Below are 23,120 nucleotides of genomic sequence, written 5' to 3'. Positions count from 1 at the left end.
AACATGTTGAACTAAACACAAAATCTTTCCAAACTAGGAATATGAAAAACCAAATGAGAAATCATTAGATAATAAAAATGTCAAAAAATTTGAATGAAAACTTTAATAAAAGTAGGACCACTCCCAAAAATTTTCAAAGTTTTCTCAAATGTTCGTTGCTGCATAATTTTTCTTTCGAATCTCTTTTTAGGTCAAACAAAACATCAAATGTAAAATCAAATAGTGTGAAAGTAGACTTGACATTAACAAGTATGTAAATATATCTGCTGACTAGAACAGTATGTTTGCACAAAATACATTTTTAACGACTTTTTTAAAGATATAGTCCAAAGAGACAGCATAGTCCAAAGAGGAGTACGTAACATTTATTAGAAATTATTAATATATTTTTGTTTTGTAATGGTAATTTATATACACATTTTAGATTTAACTATCGCCACCATCTACTACTATTTTTTTTCACCTCCTTTCACTTATAAATTTATTTTGCCCCGTGATATGCTTTTATTTATAGCCGTTTGCACAAAACAATAAATTACTTATCCTATAAAACGTAAAAGTTTTGCAGCAGATAACGCTAGTGTATAATTATAGAGTCGAATAAATCACGTAATCGGGTATAAGACAGTATATGTATGTATAAATTATTCAAATTTCGAAAAACATTTACCGTTCATAATAAATAAAATTTTTTTCGATAATTGAACAGTTGCAAATTATTGTTGTTAGATTTAATAATAACTTACATAAACCCGTTCTTAATTTTAAATTTTGGGGATACAATTTAATTCTCAGTATCTATTTTATAATAGAAATTTATTTTAATGCTTACCTTAATATTGTTATGATTGTATGAAGAATGAAAACTCAACCAAATATCCTCATATTGAGAATTTTACATTTATTTCTTCTACCCGAAAAAATGTGCGAAATTACTCATCCCAAGTACTCTTACGTCTATTGACTGGTTAAGTTATGCGTGTTATACACCTACATAAAGTGTTTTGCGTTTAGTTTAGAGCGCTGCTGATTTAGATTGTTGTACGTTTAGAGTATTACATGCATAATTGTTGGGACATACATGTTATACTCATAATAGAATGTGTCAAATATGTACTCACAATTTTCATTAAAACTATTTTTATTATTAATTTTTTGCACATTTTATTATAAAAGCTTTCCATAGATTTTCTACTAATCTTGATACGGATATCCAATATCACTTTAGACTCCCCATGTTATTAAACATAATTTTATTGTTACTATATATTTTTCAGTAATTAATGTATGAATATATATATATGAAATAAATAACATGAAATATTAAAAAGAATTCGGTTTTATGATTTATTTGTAAAGATAAGAAATATAAAAAACGCAGAATAACAGGAAAATAATAAGCTTGAAACTACATATATTACGACCATATCATGACACCGCGCTACTATACAAAAGTGTTTATTGGTTATTCCTATACATTATGTATTTTATTTACTCTCGTGTATGAATATCAAAAACTCAATGAAATTTTAAACGAAGATTAAATTTATTATATACGGCTAGGCTAGGTTAAAACATGAATGACATGCCGGCACAACCACCTTATCAAATTGTACGTCATATTGCGGTAAATTGCAAAACAAAAATTTTTTAGTTATTTGAATTTGAAGAACAAAAGAAAAACAAAAAATCATTTAAGTTAAAAAATATTCAAAAAAAAAAAACACTTTTGTTGTTGTTCAATTTCAAGAGGTGGGAAAACTTAAAAGGAAAAGATTTTTAGTGATAAAAAATTTTTTTTTTTCTTTTTTCTATAAAATCGATTCTTATCATTTTAAAATGAACAGTTGTAGATTTTTAAAAGAAATTAAAAATCTGATAATGATCTGATAGCATATAAGAATTTTAAAAAGTTAAACATTAATTTTGAATACAAAAAACCAAAAAACAATGTAGACACTCTTGCCTCTTTAATAGTTTATAAATGTGGAATAATGTTTTGAAGTAATTGACAGAACAGTAGAAAAAATATCTGGGCCGGTTGAATTTTCATTGTTAAATTTTCTAACTGTTTATAAATAAAAAAAACCTGCCTTTTGAGATTTTAATTGAGACCTTAAATAAAAAAAAAAGTTAATGGACATTAACAAATTATGCTTTGTAAAGTGTTAAAGAAACAACAACTCTTTGGTATAGATTCTTATCACAATTGAATCACAATTAAATGCGATTTTCTGTGTTTAGAAAAATAAATTAAATTCTATTTAATAGAATTTAAATTAAAATTATTTTTTATTCGTAATGAGTATGTAGACATTTGTAAAGCCATTAAAATATTAGAGAGTCATGATAATATGTACTATATGAATCATTTATAACGTCCTGTCCTATGCTACTTGTATGTATGTCATACCTTCTTTACCAAGAGAGAGAAGGAAAAAATTTATTACATGTCATAGGAAATATTTATATAAAAGAGAATATAGAAGATGAAAAGGTGAACTTGGTAACATGTTCAATACTGTAGAAACTTCATTAGGGCTTAAATTTTTTGGGCTATTTAAAAATTTTGCTTAATCAAAACAAAATGAAAACGCATTATAAATGCCAAACAATATTTATTTTATTCAATTTTCCAAATTTAAAAATAGAATTCAGAATAACTTTTATGAGTGCAGAACATACTATGCTCTTCTTTATTATCTTGTGAGTAATTAAATTACGTACTAACATTAAATGCTTATAAAATAAAAAGAAATGTCAAATGTTTGTTATTTTTTCTCTCGAATGTATTAAAATATGTTACGAATGACCAATTATATTTTCAACAAATATTTTTGAATATGAATTCAAGTAAATGACCAAGTCTATCAAACTATCCCTATCCTATCATTATTTAATTATAGGTATGGTATTAAAATAGTTGGCAAATTGAAATTCTTTTCATATTCTATTTAAGTAAATTTTAACTAAGCACAATAAAATTTGTGTACACCTGTATAATTTCTATAAAATTACGTAACGTATTATATTATAGTCTTCCAACTGTACATATACTTATACACAATTGTACAGGTACATACTTTTATTTTTTTCCAAACTTCACCTTACTGTTTAATAATACAAGCCTATAGTTCAGAAAAATATCAACGTTCTTTAGAAATCTAATACAACTTATAAAGTGCAACTTAAAAAAAAAAGAGCGAAATGAAACGAAAGAATTAAATAAGGAAAATAAAACTGTTGAAAGAATCCTAATAAAACTAAAATAATAAAAGAAATGTAAAAAGAGAAGAAGAGGAAAAATAAAAAAAGAAGTCAATAAGTAGTTGTTATAAGAGAAAACCGAAAAGAATATAGAGACACAAACAAAATACTGCAGGCAGGCAGAGGCAGAACAGAAATTCAATGACAATTGCAATCCAATGACAATTAACTGATTTTCTGTTGCATTTTTCTTTCTTTTTGACTTTTTTTTTGTCATTATTCCCTCTCTTCTTTATGTATTCAATGGGTTCTTTGGGAATTGTTAAGGATTTTAAATGGAATTTATTTTTTTATAATAAGGAAATAAAATAATGTTAATTATTTATGTGTAGATGTATGTGTGTGTGCAATAATATAATATGAAAATATAGTCGAAAATGCACATTACTACATACTGTGTTTATACGTACATATATAGATTTGCAATTGGATTTAATTACCTGGCTGGTTTAATTTAAAGAATTTCTCTTATATAATATTTGTGAATACAAAGCTATTTATGGACAAAGAAATTCGTCTAGAATGATTTTGATGGCTTTTCAATAAAAAGTAACCAACCACTTTATACGATTGAAGTAAAGAAAAATTGTGAGGTATTTTTCAAAATAAGAAGAAAAAAAATGAATTTTTGTATGGCTTCAAAGTAGCCTTTAATTTTTCAATTTTTGTTTTTGTTTTGAAATTTTCATTTAAGTTTTTTATTTTATTTTAGTATGTACATATTTTTTGGTCAAGTTAGATTATAATAAAGTTGAAATAAAGAAATATTATGGTTCTTAAATTTCAATACGGAAATTGAATAAAGCTTTATTAAAAATTCTTTTGAAGTTAAAAATTTAGTTTAGTTTTAATCTGAACTTCTACATGACATTCTAAAAATTGATTGAAATTGTATTAAAAAAGAAGTGGGGATTATATGAAGTAGAAATGGAAGTAAGAGAAAGGAAGATATGGAGTATGGAAGTTTGAACTATTAACGTGTAAAAATTTCTAAACAAATTTCGAAACGCTTTTAAAATTTTGCTTTACAGCGTTGCCATTTCGTAAATAAAATTCTTAAAAAATCCGATTTTGTAGAATAAATCATTGTTTTAAAAATTTTAAACATTGCCATTATAGTTTGAAGTTGGAAATTGAAAATCAGGATAATCATAAATTTGGATGCAATTCAATTAAAATTCATGAACTGAATATTGCAGTAATATGGTATCACCACAAATTGGAAAATGGTATGTAGCATGTTTTACTTAAAAATATGATTTTTGAGACATATTTAGAATCGTAAAATACAGTTATACGGCACTGATTTCATTCAATTTTACAGCTGTGGTTTGAAATCGAATTCAAAAAATTTATACAAGCTGAATAGTTTGTTAAATAATTGCAATAATATTGAATTTTTGATCTTAAACTCATATTAGGCAATTTTTTTACTTTTTCATTGATTTTTATGAAAATTAATGAATGAAAACAATAAAAGTAAACGCTGCTCAATGATTGACAAATATTTAAATTTCTCTTAATTTACATTGTTGCATGTAATGTTAACGTAATAGTAGGAAAATTAACGAGATTTTAATGAATCTTAATAAATGTTGTTAACAAAACATAAAAGTCATATTTTTAATCATAGTTTTAGAAATAATTAATGGCGAATTAATAGTTAAATAAATGGGAATTTACAATTAACAAAGTTATGCATTGATGATTGTGAGCATATTAGAGAAATGTTTCCGAAAACGGAAAATGATTAGAATTGAGGAAGATGGTACGAAATTAGTAAAGTACTTATAAATTTAATTACAGTACCTAATAATAATTGGGTTTTTAAGAGAAGTAAAAGATTTTATTATGAAAGTAAATATTAATTTAAAAACAATTTTTATATTCTAATTATTTTGGAAAACCACTAGTTTTTAAGGTTACATCTTACTGTTAAACGATTCATTTACTTTAATTTTCGATTTGAATTTTCTTAAGTTTTATTGATATATTAAGTAAGTTTTAAGATATTAGAATTCTATTACTTAATTTAGACATGTGGCATTAAAATTTTAATACATTCAATGTCTTGCATTCATAATAATGTAGGCATTTTTTTATTTTTATTTAAATTATAACCAATTTTCGATAATAAAATTGGTAATAAGTAAACTACGATCAAAATCTATGCCTTAATGAAATTAATTCAAAAAATGTTTGAATGTGTTTTCATTTACAAGAAGATGTCATGACAAAGGTGTCATGATTGTTCTAATGGAATTGAATATCTTTGCCACAAAAAAAACTTGTTTATGCTTTATATACAAAAGAAATATATAGGTGATTACCACTAAAGAAATAGTGGTAAAATTACCATTAAAAATAAGTGATAAAAAATTTATTTCACGTGTCATTGAGTTTTTTGGAAAAGGACAAAATTTACCTGTTTATTTATATTTATATATATATAAGAAACAAATATACATTTCATTAATAAAATTTACACCTCAAATTTGAGGTATAACTAAGCGTTATTAGGAAGTTGTAATTGGATATGTTTTACATATAAGGTAGCCTATAAATATAAAAACCTTTTTATAATGCAAACACATATAAAGTGCGAATTAAAAAATATACTTCTATGGTTATTATTAAATACGATCACTTGAATTATAAGGAAATAAGGACGAAAATGAACATGCGTAAAAGTAAATGTGCGTATGTATAAAAAATATAAATCTATATATGCAAATAATAGAATTTAGTAGAATCCAATTACAATTTCCAGACATAATAGTCATAAAACATTTACTTATTAACTACAACTTACAAAAGCAAAATTGTAAACCACAAAAAATACTTGATGAAAATAATGCATATATCCGAAGGGCACACATATACTTGTACATATAAGCAAGACAAATGCATGGAGCATTTAGTTAGACGTGGTTTTTAGTGGAAATTATAAAAGGATATCTGAAGGTTGCATATTTTCTAGTATTATTTCGTTTGTATGATCTTCTTGAGGGATTGTAATGGCATTAATTGCCAGTTATTTCGTATTAAAAAAATTTCATGAAACTTTTTCTATTAATTGGTGAAAGTATAAAATGTATATATACACATATATTAAGTATCTATATTTCTGTTTTATTAAAATAAAATCAGCTCTGTTTTATATAGAATTAATTTTAAGCTTACTAATTCCTGTGATTCCTTAAATTCCACAATTCATTGATTGATGATGTTGATTGAATGAGTTTATTTCAAGAATAAATTTCCAGATTGAATTTGAAAACCGTGCCATACGCATAGGTAATTAATCTTATATACATATATATGTATGGTATTCCAATATTCTAGCACAAATTTGAATTCTTGTTTTGAATAATTTAATAAAATTTTTATAATTACAATAGAAATAAAAAAGGAAACTCGACATTGTCTTTCTATCTTATATAAATAAATTTCAATCTTATAAAAGTCTTTATTATTTTTGTAATTCCCACTAAATTTGATTATGTTAGTCAATAAAAAAATTCTTTCGTTCATTTCATGCTGGAAAAAAAAATTACTTGTAAAATATGCTCTATGCTCCACCGATGTTTTGACTTAAATAGCTGTTAAAATTTTTAAATTACTAATAACGGTAATATTATGTATCGTTTAATTAAAGTTCCCGCTAGAATATACAAAAAATTAATTGTAAAATAAATAATATGTTTAGCTAAAATTCAAAACAAACTCATGTGTGTCACATGTTTTACCGTTTGTTACCGTTACAGTATAAGAAATCTATTGATTCCCATAGCTTTATTAAATAGTATTACAAAAATAAAATTTAAGTCACATGGTACACAACTATACTCACATTTTGTGGGCTTACAGATGCAAGCAAATATACTTATGGTAAATCTTCGCAATGCTCAAACGATTTTCATCTTTCGCTGGATAAACCGCTTTTCTTTTTTTTTCTTTATTCTTATTCTTCCACCTTGTGTATTTTGTTTTTTTTTTTTTGTTTACCAACAATTTTTGTTTTTTCGTTTTTCAGTTGTTTGCATTTTATTAAATTTCATATTTTGAATTCACTTTATGGAATATAAGCATAAAAAGTGGAACTAATAACCAAAAACATAAAACAAAAAAAAAAAAAAAACAAAATTTATTATTTCAAGCGCGTCTAATAATTATTGACTTAACCGATTATTTAATTAGACAAAAGTAGAAAGAAAAATTCGAGAAAAATTAAAAAAAAAAAATATATTTTTCTCTTCTATATTTTTTTGTAAATTTCCTCTTTATCTTTTAAACAATCTTCAAACAAAAAGACTTTAGGAATATTTTCAAAGCTGTTAAAAACAATCAGAAAACAAAACTAAAGGGGTTTATATAGAAATTTTAAGAGAAAAAAATAACGTAGAAAAAAAACATCAACTAAAAAATTTAACTCTTGTGTACTTTGCACTGAACAAATAATTTTTAATGAAAGAAAACAAAAAATCGAAAAATTAAATATTAAAAAAAAAAACAAGAACAAAAAAAAAATATTCAAATAAAATCGAATAAATAATAAACTAATAAACGAAATACAGAAACCATTTACAATATTTTAAGATCTTTTTAAAAAAATTTTTATACTTTGATGATATTTTAAATTCTTAAATACAAAAATCTTCAAAGCCCAGACACACACAAATTACCAGAAATCAAAGTTTGTCAATAATTACAATTATACATATACACACAAACACACATGCATACGATAATTTAATATAAGAAACTGTGTGTACTCACACAAATTAAAAAAAAATAAAAAAAATTGAAAAGATTTTTAATTTTTAAACTAAAAACAAAAAAAAAATTTTTAAATTGAAATTTTTGAATACGTCGGAATGCGCGCTAATATACGATTTGATTTTATTAATATTCTTTTAGGATTCTTTACTGAGTAAATTTCTTTGGTAAACAAAAAATAATAATTCCACGTTTTCTGGATTTTTTTTTTTTCTTTTTTTTTTTTTGATGTTCAAAAAATTATTAAAATGAGAGAAAAATAAATTTTGTGTATAGGAAAACAATAAAAATTTAATTAATATTAACGTAAAAAAAAGTAAATGTAAAATTATTAATAATAAACTAATACACTGAGAAAAAATTTAGATTAGATTACGATTTTGTAGATTAATTTTGTAATGTTCTGCAGTACAGAAATAGGAACTAGTAAGTTTAATAAAAGGAACATTACTTTCGTTCTGAATATATCATAATATGTGTACTCAGAACTACTTAGAGCACGTTGCAGCGACTATCATGTTCGTTCAGTTATAAATTACTATAAATTTCATATATTATTCAGCTGCAATCAAGGAGTTACAGTATACAATAATATAATTTTTTAAGCAAAGACTGTACTTGGTTAGTCATTCAAATTTAGAAAATTCAAAAAAATTCGATTTTGAGATAACCAATTCTACTAATAAATAGAAAAAATATTATTAATATAGGCAAAAATAGGATAAGGATCGTCCAAAGTATTCCACAGATTCCTATGTGAACTAATCTGAAAATTTAAGCAGGGAATGTAAAAAAATTAAATTCTAATTTAAGATTTTTTAATTTGATATTTTTTTTTCTTTTATTTACATATAATCATTCATCTTCAATGTAATCAATCTCGAAAGAAACTGTTTTCAAATCTTTATTCAGTATAAGAGCAACAGGCAACCTCTATAAACAAAGATTGCCAATTAGTTTTTTTTTTTATCTAAAATTATTTTGAGTAAGAGTTCTTATTAATTGAAATATTAAATATGTACTACTCATAGCAATTATTAATATATTTACACGAACATATACTATAGTGCTTAGTACAGTTTTTAAATTTAATTTATATATGAATGAACATGAAATTTTTCTCTGTGAATGCAAACAAATAAAGGTGTTATATAAATTTAAATGCAATATGCATGCATATTATATTTATTTTATGACATAAATTGTTGTTTTTAACTAGAATATGAATGCATACATACATACATATTATATAAATATACGATACGTATTAATAAATTTTCGATATAATGTTGGCGGCAATTGTTATTGTTTTGGTGTCGGCAATATCAATTAAATCAATTCCATAATGATAACAAAATAATAATAAAAATAACTAATATTTAAAATTTCACATGTGCTAGCGTAAATTTTTCTATATTGTATATTGGAATCCTTTTGATCGAATGCGATTTTCAAATGAAAACAAAAATTAGAAAAAAGAAAGAAAATCAATTTCTTTTTGTGTTTTTTTTTTTTGTTATTGTTTTCATTTCTTTGTTTTACATATGTATGTATGTATACCCCTTTCGCTCATGATCAAAAGTCTATATACGATTGCGAAGTGTAAATAAGCTAACACTAAAATGAAAAAAAAAAAATAAATGTATAAGAATAGAGCACTAATAAAACTATAAAAATTATAAATTGAGAAAAGAAAAAAAAAATAAAACAGAAAAAGGTGAAAAAATGATGGAAAAGTAAACAATATTATTGTAAATAATTTTACAACAACAATAAAAAAAAAAGCAACGAAAAAATTGAAATAAAAATTATTGTTTATGAGCGTATGTAAATGGCCAATCCTTACGATCTTTGGACCCATAAAACCTGCTAAATATGATTGTATTATAAAATAGTGTTAAAAATTTAAAAATAAAGTGAAGAGTTTTTGAATTAATATTTGAGTTCAAAGAAAATTTGAGTTTTTTTTTTTGCCTTTTGGAAATTTGAATTTTAAATAAACCCGAATAAATATGTATTTTTGTGTGTGTACATGTATACGTGAAAAATGTATGCAAAATGTATATAAGATTACAGAAATTTAATTCTAAAATAAAGTTAAAAATATTAAAATATTTAATATGAATTGTATTGGTAATTGTGATATTCTTGCTCACATAATTGTTAATTATCCGTGACATCCATTTTGCAAATAAAACATAAAACTAGCAAAGTCACATGCATCTAAGTTTCAAACCAAGAATTTTTGATTATGCTATATATGACAAAAATATATATGTACATATGTATGTCCATATGTTTAAATTTTGATTGCATTGCCTTCAACTTCAAACTGATGACGTTTAAAATTCTAATATATTATCCAAAATTGAAATTGTAAGCAATGCAGCAAATTGTAAGCAGCAAAATTTTCGCAAAGCAACAAGACTACTTTATAAGCATTGCTTGTAAATTCTTTATTTGTACAAACTTTGCAATTGCGTTTGCAAACTGGATGTCACAGCACTACAATTAAATTTTAAAATATTTTAAAATTTTGTAACTTGCATATTATATGCAAGATCATTTAATTTCTGTTGGAAATAAGGTTATGTTACCTTATTTACAAATGCTGTTGAAATCATTCTTAAATCTAAGGTATGGATCAGTTGACTTATGGATGAGAATGAAGATGCATTGACTGAATTCACTAAAACTAAACTTAAAAAACCAAAATAATTTTGCAACTGTATGGCACGCAAATCTGGTAAAGTGCTTTTAAATGTTTTTTTTTTTTTTTGCTGCCATTTTTTTGATAATCAAGTTAATCTCTTATGCATTTCATGAAATTTTTGTTGTTTCAACTTTCATCGATGTTTTTAAAAGTTTTTTTATTTTTATATATGCGCATATTAAATAGGATGAATTAAATTTTTTTGATCGATAATTAAAAATTCAGATCATGATTATTAATGCAAGCCAAGAAAGAAAACAACAAAAAAAAGAGTGAAAGAATTCAATTTTAATTGTAATTGACAGGATATTTTGGTTAAGATTGCAACATTGTTGCAATTGCATATCGTATTTCAACTTATTGAAGTGCATATAGTAGGAATTTTAATTTCAATGGAATTGAATTGAATAATTAGTGATAAAATGTTAAAAAGAATTTCAGTATAATGGTTTTGCTTATGTAAGGATTAATTTAAATTATTGTAACAAGAAGAAGCTTGCTGATAAAATTTGGAGTAAATACGTAATTAATTTAATATGCTCTTAAAAGTGGAACATAATACTAAAGTGATTTTTCGAATGTAAGATAAAAATTACATGGGTTATGATATTTTACTGGAGTTTAATAACTGATATGAAAAAATTAGTGCATTGATATTACAATGTGCATAGGATTTTTTATTCCGGATTGGTACATAGTCATTGCACATTGCATTGTATACGAAAATTGTTCATTGGAAATTCTACTGTAATGAAGTGTTCATTCATAAAGTTAAACTATATTTATTATTTTTACGAAGAGAGTATAATTTTAGGTTTATCCCAACGGAAAATTCAATGAGTGTAGTTTATGAAGTAGTTTATTTCGTTGAAAATGGTTTTGAAATTTATGAGAACTTAAGTTGTTTTTCTCCCATAAAAAAGATCTCATTTATAATGTTATTGAAGCTATAATTATTTGCAGAGTTTAATAGCTCCAATATATCTATACAAAAATGTGTAGATTTACCTGGACAAGTGCGAATAGTCGGAATAGTCACGCAATTGTAATCTCGTAAAATTGTGGATCAGTCTAAATTCTGATTAATTTTAGTATTTTTATGTTTTAATGTAAAATCTTTCTTTATTTTTAAATCAATTCTGATTTTAGTGAAAATTTTTAATTTTCGAATTCATGACGACTTTCGACATCATTTTCAAAAACTTATACATAAGTATATGATCTTAAATTTTAAATATAATTTTCACGTTTTTCATTCTATCAAATTCCATTTAAATTCACTATATAAAATCTATTAATATTGCCAAGGAAACGTTCCACATGTATTAAACAAAATGTATGTATGTATGTATAATTGTATATAATGAACATACTTTTACTTTTAAGATGTTTTCCTTAAAATCTGGTATACATGTATGGTTTTAATAAAAATACCACTAATTTTAATAGTTGGTGTATTTTTTTTTTGTCTTTATTTTTTTAAGCCATTTTCATTGATTCACTTTAATTTCTTTAGTCTCAAAACTTCGTAAAAGGCAGAAAACGATAAAAATTTTTTATTGTTTTGGTTTTTTTTTACTTTTTTATTTTTTATCAATATGTACATATTATTCGTTTTATTTAGTATCTATAAGATGTGATGTGTAGAGTCGGTGTACTTTTTTTTCTTGTATTTCTTCCACAATATATTCATATAATACCTAGTTTATATAAAAAAAATATAGCGAAAAATCAATTTAATGGAATTGGTATGTTATCTTTTCAAAGTCATTAAAACATTTAAAAAAAAAAAACGAAAAAGTTCTGTTCTGTTTTTCATTCTAATAAAAAATAAATTAACATTAGGGTGGGTTACAGAAATTCGATTCTGTCGGATTTTCCTTTTCCATTTTCTAAAATTAAAAATATTTTCTTTTTTCGGATAAATTACAAATCCGTACTAAAATAAATTACTAATCCATAATATTAATTGATTTTTAATACAAAAGACAGCAAATAGATCGATACGTTGCGTATTAAGTTAAGCAGCACGATTAAGCAATACCCTCCGAAACTCATTGATTTTTTATAAGTATTAATATTAGAAATAGTTCTGGTTCTGATGGCATAATTTTGACAGAACGAAACGAAAGTGGTTGCACTCGTATCTGGCCACATGATAGTGAACTTTTTTCAGTTTGCTGTGAATGTGACCAAAATATACTTAACCGGCGATGGTGGCGCGTCTTAAATTCATTGCACATATTATGTTATAGAAATAGTTAAGTGAAATATAGATTAAGAAAATGAGAAAAAATTTCATTTAAATAATTTTTTTAACCGTATGAAAATCTCATCATTAAGGGCTCAGGCAAACATGCAATTTCTTATTTTGCAACTCCCTGATTGCTTATCTCTATTTTATAGACATATGTATATTTAAGCGTGCATACATAGTTGCAATTAAGCAACCAAACAATTTGTAGTTTTGTACAAACCGATTGCAATTTTTGGTTAACACAATCTACTTTAATTAACGCAACACTCTAGAAGTTGAGATGTATGCCGAACGATTTTACAATAGAGTCCGTAATTGCAAAACTAAAAATTGCATGTATTCCTGAGTCCTAAAATATAAATCTAAATGTTTTTGCCTACACTATTGATCCGCTCTAAATTGTTCATAAATTTATGCGTATGTACAAGTAAGTACACAACACGTCTTCTATAGATTAGAAATTACATTTATTTAGAAGAAAAAAAAATTTATTTCCCCTTTATTTTATGGTATCTTTTATTGATGGATTCCAATATCTCCAATAAAAAAAAAAAAAACGAGACCGCGCCATCAAAATTGCGTTCGTTTTGTTATTAGCCGCTTTTAATTTTATGTTTTTATTTTTTACTTTTTTTTTCTATTTACGATGAAAAAACAAATGAAATAAAAATTATACAAAGTTATCAGTAAAAATTTGATGACTGATTGAATTAAATTTTTGATATATTTTATAAATTACGTATAAATTCGATTCCGAATTATTTTTAAGAAGGTAGATAGAAAGAAGAGAGTGTAAATTAGTGATCCATTAACGAACTTTATGCATTATGATTATCTACATGCATACATGTGTATAATTAATTATTCATATGTGGATTTTAAGTGAATATTTTAGATAAAAATTGTTTGATCATCAATATTCTAAATTTTTGGCCACTCACATATTTCAATGAACCCAGAGTAATAAACATTTGTTTTGAGAAATAGGAATATCGTTTGAAATAAATGGGGAAAAAGATGGGCTGCATATTAGAAATTTCAAAGACGGAATAGAAAAAACAGGTTCTCCTCTTAGCAACTTTTAGCAGTTTTACGGAATATTTATACTTTACGTAAATTAAAAATAAATTTTTAAGCTGTTATGATTTAGCTTACCAGAGCGATATGCAACCGCGCGTCATTACCCCTATCATACATTTATAATACTTATTTAATTTAACGTGTGCATACCTAGTTATTTCGTATATCAAACTTTCGTTAATGTGTTTAGAGTTGAGACCTTAGCACTTCGTTCAATCCCTATTTCCGAAGTACTTAAAAGATATTGAACAAAAAAAAACTGATGCGAAACAGAGTTTGGTATGAAATATAAAGCTTATAAAAAAATGTCAGTTTAATATATCATCGACATTCCGCATAACTCAATTCATTTAATCTCGTGAATTTCATTACAAAAACTTGCTTTTTTGGAAAAGAATTATTCGATTCCAAGCTATTCAAGGTGATGCATATTGTATTTACAAATATAATTATGCGTATTTTAAGAATAAAATCACAAAGATGTTATTAATGTACGATGTATGGTTTGAAAAGGAATTCTGGAAATATGACTTGGATTGAAAGGGGAGTGAATTTTACCGGTATTAAAGCATTATAAAGATAGGTATTAATCCAAAATAATTTAATTTACGAATACTTATGAACAAATTAAAAGATCAATTTGTACAAGAGCCATAAAACGTTAATTGAATATTATTAATACACACATACTTATGTAAGTACGTATGTATAAAGTTGTTCAACTAAAATTTAATATTGTGTTACTTCATTCATAGGTGCCCTTTTAGAATGTTTTTCTTTTTTTTTGGTTTTGTTTCTGAAGACAAATGACAAGTGCGGCATTTTTTTTTCATCATTCAAATGCAAGGAAATTCAATTTTAAAGTTTATTTTTTTTTCTTCTTATTTTTAAAATGGGAAAAGAACAGAAAAAAAGCAGAAAAATTGAAAATTAAAAACAAATAGAAATAGAATAAAAATTAAAAGCAACAAAGTAATATGAAACTGTAATTTATATGATTCTATTTATTAAGAAGTAAAACGTTCATACATACTTACATATACATACATACATATAAACATACACAAGAGTTATTCGATGTGCGGGATCATACTAATTGACTATTTGTATAAAACCGTTGTCATTATTTTCATTTACTGCAAGCATAGGTACATTCATATTCACGTACATATATGTATATACATATACATACATATATGTACTTGAATATGAATGTACCAATGCATTTACAATGTGTATATATGTAAATGCATTTACAATGTGTATGTCAACTATCCAATAATTACATATTAAAACAGAGCCGGCGATAGCATATACAATTAACAGCCTTTGTTGAAATATTTTAAGAAGTATAATAGAATTTGGAAAACTGATTTGATTTTATGCCAAAATAAACAAATGCATAATAATAAGTACTTAATAAGGTTGTTGATAATTTATGTTGGCTCTATCCTACCCAATATTTTCCTTTATTAAAGTTAAATTCAACTATGTGTATACACACACACATACATATGTATCTATAATCAACTATTTTGCAGGATCCCAAATATCTAAAAATTCAAATAAGTTGTTTACTTACTTAATTATTAACAGATAGAGGTCTCTGTTTCATCATCAATATTTCAAAAAACAAAATTTTCTTTTTAAAGCTTTTTTTCATTCTTGTTTTTCTTTCCTCTTTTAACTAATATCATATCGTGTTTCTACAGAATGATAACAAAAAAAAAAATAATAATAATAAGAAAAAAAGAAAACTAGCCGCGGGAATTTTGTTTGTTTTTAATTTTTTTCTTTTGCTGTTTTTATTTTTTTGTGTTTGTTATTTGTCTCTTTCTTATTAGAACTGTTTGTCTATTTACTTAAAACAAACATCAAAAAAAAATAATTGTTTTTTTTTCACATATGTTTGTATGTATAGAAGAATAAATGTTTGCAGTAGAATTAAAAAAAAAGTGTAAACTAATATTGACATTTGAACAAAGTTTTTTTTTTGTATTTTGTATTTTTTAAGAGGTTTAGGGTTAAATGTGTGCCGCTTTTTAAGAGAAGGTGTTAAGTGTTTCTTACAATTTTTGTTTATAAATAAACAAACATGCAAAAAAAAGGGGTAAAATGTAAAATAATTTATCAAATTCCAAAAAAAATAATAAAGAAAATAAAAAAAAAATTAAAAATATTTCCTGATCTATAAGCCAAACAGTCTAATGACGGTAAGTTCAAAGCAAAATTTATGGATTTTGCAAGGAAAGGAATTTAAAAAAAAAATAATTGCAAATTTAATAATTCAATTGATGATGGAAGGCAAAATGCCAACCATTATATTATTATGTTTTTGTGTATAAAAAGAGTTTACGCAAGAATGAACGCCACATTGGTTTCTTCTTAAATTTTTAATTTGATTTCGTCAGTATTAATTTCTTAAGGTTGAATTCCTCACTGCTCATTATACATTAGTTAGAATTTAAGAAAATTTAATACAATATCAAACAATTTTATTTATTATATTTAACTAGGTGATATTCAATTCAGTAAACCTCGAATAATTGCGAACTGACTCTGATTAGTATCGTTTATACGTTAGAATGTTAATAATTTTATGATAATGTAATTATAATGCTATATGTATATATGCATAGCTAGGTGGTTTCAATTAGATTTTTTCTTAATTTTCATAATTTTAGGTTCGGTTTCTAAAAAATACAGTACATATACATAAGTATGAATATTCTAGTTTTCTAGTAGGTGCCGGGGTATTGATATTGTGGATTTAGATAGATTTCTCAAAAGAAGCGAAGGGCTCTGATAGATGGCATAAAATCAAATATTTGATGGCACCCTAGTGGTCAAAAAGTAGTGATATAAAAATGGCATATTTGTGCTAATTGTGATGCGGCCACATTACCTTAACGGCCATTTAAATCAACCAATCAAACGAATATATAGTGTATTTTATGCGCGTACGTACGTCTTAATTAATTCTTCCTGATATTTAATTAATTTGCCGTTATGAATTTTTTCTTATACGCGATTTAAATTTTGTATTGATAATAATAACAGGTATGAAAACTTCCTACACGTATCCAAAAATTTTGAATACCATGGTAATACGAATTAATATTATAATATACATATACACATATATAACATCAATTTATATTATGTACACATTTTTTATTTTCGAAAAATCAAAAAGAAATTAAAACATAAAATTTGAATATAAAATTATTTTAATAGTTTTAATATTTTCCATATAATCTGATATTTATATCTTCTCTCCTATTAAGAGTGCGGTCGGTCTATTATACCGGGTTTTATTATTTTTTTATTATTAAAGTTTGCGAAATATTGTGTCATTATTGGAAATTATAAAGTTATAAAACTATACATATACAATATGAAATAATAAACAAAATGAACGACAAGGCCATATTGATTATAATCGTTTGCAGTTCCTTAAACAAATCAATCTACATATTCTAATGTTATATTAAGTTTTGTGAGTTATTGGATTATTCATTAATTAATCGGCATTTTACTGAAGAATTTCATTTCGTGTAGTTTTATTTCAGGAATGGAATACATATTTTGACATTGTCGAACTTGTTGAAAAAAAAATCATAATTTTCTAAAGAGTTTAATGATTATTCAATAAGTTAATTTGGTCCCTTATTTAAATTATAACACAGAATGGCAATACTTTTAAAAGCCAATGAAGAAATCAGTGAGAATATTTACTTCTAGCAAAATTTTAAAATTTCTTTAGAGTTGAAATAGAGACTTTGTAAATTTACGCATAAATTACAAATTTTAATCTCAAAACTTATTTACTTATTATTAATAAAATTTAGCCGATTCAAAGTTAGGCTGCTTTTGCAACTAATTTCCACATGAAGTTTCCAGTTGCCAGACTTTTAATATAATATTATCTCTAAATAAGATTCTTTTATACGAAATTTTGCAAAATTTTCAAATTTATGAAAATGTTTAAATAGAAAACGGGAATTATAATTATTTCATACAGATATAAAAATTCCACTGATTAAAATTTTAATAAATAATTAGAAATACAAGTTATACAAAAATAAAATCAAAACTAAAAGGAAAGAGAAAAATACATATGTACATATGTATGTATTTGACCTACAATGCGTTCGCAACTAATAAAAATCATAATTTTTCTATAGGGTCATCTTTCTTTTCTTAATTATTTATTCATAAAATATTTTTTGAATAATTAATTTTTTTTAAATACTAATTAAAATATTCTTGCCTAAAAACAATAATCATCACATGTAATGAAAGCTAAAAGGCATAGTAATATGCGTAATTAACCAGGTTTCTGTATTTGTACAATTTCTGTATGTATGAGTGTATACCCAAAAAGTTCCGGTTTTTCAGGTACATATTTTAAAATTTTATAACGAAACGACTTGTGATGTTAGGGGTATGTATGTACTCGTATATATATATACGGTATATGGTATATACGAAAATTTTTTGTATTCGTAGAAAAAATCGTATTATTTTATTGAATCGATAAAATATATTTTTATTATAAATAAATTAGCATAATCGATTGACTTAGTAGTTCGGTGAATTATTAAAATAAAATTAAGAAAAAATTAATTTTTTTAATTGCCTTTTGTCATCTTTTTTTATTGTAGAAATGTCATCACATTCTTTATGTCATATAGTTTATACATATTGTATTTCTATAGAAATATTTTGTATATTTTTTTTTTTAAAAAACACCAAAAATTCATTATTAATACTATTGTTGTAACATTGTTAATATGTACATACATATACAGAATGTGTAATAAACGTATATAATAATTTGATGGCGCTTCCTTTTTTAATTTTTATCAAAAAAGTTTAATAAAAAATTTACAGTAAAATGGGATTAATCTTAAGAAAATATTCAAATTTAATAAGATTTCTATACGATTACTTGTGTTGTGAACTTGTGGTGTTTCGTTACCCACATAACACTTAAATAATATAGTTGTGTCGAATTATAGTTGCTCGCATTATAAATTGTTAAATCAACAGTGTTCGAGGAACTTTTGGAGTGACATTTTTATAAATTTTTTGAATATGTAGGGTTAAGAGATTTTAATTGAGTCCTTTATGCTTGGAACTTTATAGTTGAAGAGCACAATATACCCTCCTCTTGGGTGGCAATGAATTTTTAATCTATATTGTAACTAATCTGAGTTCTTTTTGATTCAAAACGCATTTATTATTAATAGTGTTGATTAATTACTATTAATTGGCACAAATTTTTTTGAGAAAATGAATTTAGGACTATAAAATTATGAATATTGTATAGCGTTTCAAAATAAATTCAGAGAGATATTGAAATATATCTGTATTAAATTACTTGAGGTGATTTATTTTAAAGATCAAGCATGTTTACTGAAATTAGTCCGATTGTTAGTATTGAATCAAGTATAATTGCATTGTTAATGCAAATTATCAAGTTCAGTTTTAATTTTGAGATAAATTACTTTTGAATCTAAATTTTTCATTAAAAAAAATATGGCAGCCTTATCGTCGAATTTCTTTTATTATATAAGTACTTCAAGAAATAATTAATTTCTACCAATTTTATCCCGTTTAACGGTGTTTTTTTAGTATCTGTACACAATTCAAAAACAAACTTTTAGCAAAAACAAAAAAAAAAATAAAATGAAAGAAAAAATACCACAAAGTTAAAATTTCAAAAGTAACAAAAAAATTAATTTTTTAAATTATGACTAAATTTACATTTGAATAGATGAAAGTCTTTTTTAAAAAATAATGGTATAATTTTAACATAAATGTGAAAGATGCGGTAAAATCGTAAAAGATATGAAAAAGATGATCGCATTTAAAAAGTCTTGTAGTTTTTTTGGGACAATAAACATTACAAAAACAAAAGAACAAAACAAAAATAAAATAAAAAATATAAAAATTTCTTTTAAGTATAAATTATGATCGTTATTAATTTGAACGATAACAGAAGAAAAAAAAAACAAATGAAGATTAAAACGAAGTAAAACAAGAAAAATTTACATAATATTAGCGATTAAAATTTATATTAGGGGAATTAAGAATGTAGGCACTAAAAAAAAAATTAATTTGAACCTAAAAATATGCAAAGAATGCTATTAGGAAAGAAATATATAGAATAAATTTGTAATTTGGTTCTTTTCCGGTTTCTAAAATAAATTATTTTTGATTACATAGCTATCTGCTGTCTGAACAAAAATGTGAATGTAACATTTATAGAATTTTTACTTACACATAGGTTACGATATAGGATCTGACGAATGATATATCTGACGGAATGTATACTATAAGCGACATTTTGCAGATTTGCGACAAAAATTGTGTCCGTCTTCACAAAAATTGTAGCAGATTGTAAGGTTTTTATTCATGGAAAAGCAATAATTTCTGTTTTGAATATTTTTAAGTATACATTCTAACAAATACCTATATACCAACTCTCGTACATAAATTTCAATAACATTATTAAAATTAGGCCACAGTAGTTAATAAATAGTATGTTTATAATTTATAAATTAAATTTATTTGCCATAGAACATAAATTTCTACCTTCACAGTAAAATATTTAGGGTAGAGGTGCTTTCCTTTAGAAATTTCAGCTCTCATATTTAAGAACTTAATAGCCATGTTTATATTTTAAAATTTAGTTATTTTCAAGTACCAGTTCTTTTGAATATACATCTAGTAAATTAAAAGAAATGATCCTGTAATATTACAATAATTCATTATTATACATTATAGAGACACCGGTTAACAAAATGTTCATTAAAGCTAATAACATTGTTGTTTAACTAATTTTTGTAAAATTAACATTAACACTTATTGAATAGAAACATAAGTGCATAACATAAATTTTGTTTTAACCAAATGAAGATCCAAAATTATTCTAATTATTAGGGTTTAAATATCTCATATTAATTTCAAAATGTATTTATTACTACTTATAAGAAATATGTATTTTAAGAACTTACCTTTGTTTCAGCTTCTATATAACTTTGATCACCGGCTAAATTTGGTAATGCCGTCATATTATATCCTAACCCTTGACATGTTTGGACTGTTATCCTTTGACATTGTAATCCATTTGCATTAATTGTTTTAATAAATTGTAAAATAATTACAAATATTGTTGAAAATAAATAATTTTTTAAATTAAACATATTTGAAGTAATCATAATTATGCACTTATCATTTAACTTATTAAATTACAATTATTTTTTAAATATTAAAATTAATTTTTATTAATTAAAAACTTATTTAAAAATGTTTTAATAGAACAATAATAATTGAATTCATTTTCAATAAATGAACATTTAACATTATTCTAAAATGAGATTTATTTGTTATTTAGTATTTTTTTGATATTTTTATAAAATATATGAAAATCAAAGATTTATTAAAATTTTTAATAAATTTACGTAATTTACACTAAAAGCAAAGACGTAAATGTAAAAATCAAATTGTATTTATAATAAACTTTGTAAAATAATTTCGATTTTAACAATTATTTAAAAAAAAAAAATTATAAAAATTTCCGCTGAAATACTGTCTCATCCGATGTTTTAACCGCGACTGATACTAGTAAATTTTACAATATTTATTATTTTAGTTTTATAGAAGGAGAGTAAAATATAAACAATCTTTTGAAATTAAAGGTGAAATAAGAGAGAGAGAAAACAAGAGAAAATAAAACAAAATATAGATTTTTAGTTTTTACCGTATCATATTCATTTGTCCGTACACATTTCGTTCGTACATGGAAATTCGATTTTATAATTTGAATTGAAGGGAGTATTGAACTAATTACGAAGAATAGTAATAGACTGGCTACAGAGTAGAGAAATGAGTGAGGGGATTAAGATTTTATTTTTTATATTTACTTATTTTATACAATAAACTAATGTGAAAAAATATTAAAGAGAGAAAGAGAATAACAAAGATTATTCGATTTCGGGATTTTATTAGTACACAAAAATTGTATGTGTATGACTAACTAAATAAAATTGACCGGTCTGCCTATATAGAGAGACAGAGAAACAATACATAATATTAAACTGAAGAGAATAACCAACATAAAAAAAAGTTTAAAAAATATTTAGGTGAGAACAAAATTATGCGAAGAAGAATGAAATATAATAAAAAAAAAATAAAATAAAACAGTAAAATAAAAAAAAAATAATTTTTATCAAAAGAAGAAGAATAAAAGAGCCGACTTTACGGCATAACAGCAGACGTGTACGAGTACAATATAATATGCGATATACTTGTACCGTACCTTTGTATATTTTATATATTTTGTATATTTTCTCATATTTGATATTTCAGGGAGGGTTACCATTATTAAACTATGCTATGCATATATATACACATATATATTTAAAAATATACAACTGCAATACATATTTATGTACGTTTGTGAAATTGTTGTATGTTTCAGAAATTTTGATGCATGCATGATCGGAAAGAAGTTTGACGTTACACTCAAAATTATTTTGTATGTGAATTTATTTTTATTTTCACTGAAGGAATAAATGAAATTTTATTGTGGATCTATATAAAGTAAATTAATTAAAAATAAAATGATGAAAGTCTGCCGATTTGAAGAAGAGTACATAGTTTACTAGACTTTGAACAAATAGAAAAGTTACAGACTTACAGTCATATCAAATGTTGTTGAAAAATGTGACACATCTATTGTTTACTCTAAAACACCTTACTGACCCTTTGTGTAACTAGAAGTAATTTAAGAAGTTTCTTCGCATTTAAGAAGAAATACGCAGGACTTATGTGAATTTTATAAATATATGGAAGTGAAAAGGGTAAATTTCAAAGGCTACAGCAATTGTATACAATACAAGAGTCAGTTTTGAATTAAATTCAAGGAAACAATTTAAAATTTATAATGAAAGCGCCTTTAGAAACTTGGATGAAAATTCCTAGTAACACAAATTAGAAGCAAATATACGTACA

The 23,120-nt window shown here is 24.2% G+C and overlaps 1 protein-coding gene across 1 annotated transcript in view; it reads right to left on the bottom strand.

Moving 5' to 3' along the window:
* The window catches only part of LOC129618893 (frizzled-3), a 68,135-nt gene extending 46,745 nt beyond the window's left edge, over positions 1-21,390 (bottom strand). The window contains exon 1 of the mRNA XM_055533920.1: positions 21,122-21,390. Within this exon, the coding sequence (XP_055389895.1) occupies positions 21,122-21,325 (204 nt within the window). The 5' untranslated portion in view covers positions 21,326-21,390. The remainder of the gene's footprint in view (positions 1-21,121) is intronic.
* Positions 21,391-23,120: the final 1,730 nt, after the last annotated feature.

The sequence above is a fragment of the Condylostylus longicornis genome, unplaced genomic scaffold (assembly GCF_029603195.1).
Source record: "Condylostylus longicornis isolate FDR11 unplaced genomic scaffold, ASM2960319v2 ptg000010l, whole genome shotgun sequence".
In the NCBI taxonomy this organism is placed as follows: Eukaryota; Metazoa; Arthropoda; class Insecta; order Diptera; family Dolichopodidae; genus Condylostylus; species Condylostylus longicornis.
The sequence above is the reverse complement of the archived record's forward strand: the minus strand, read 5'-3'. Positions and strand labels throughout refer to the sequence as shown.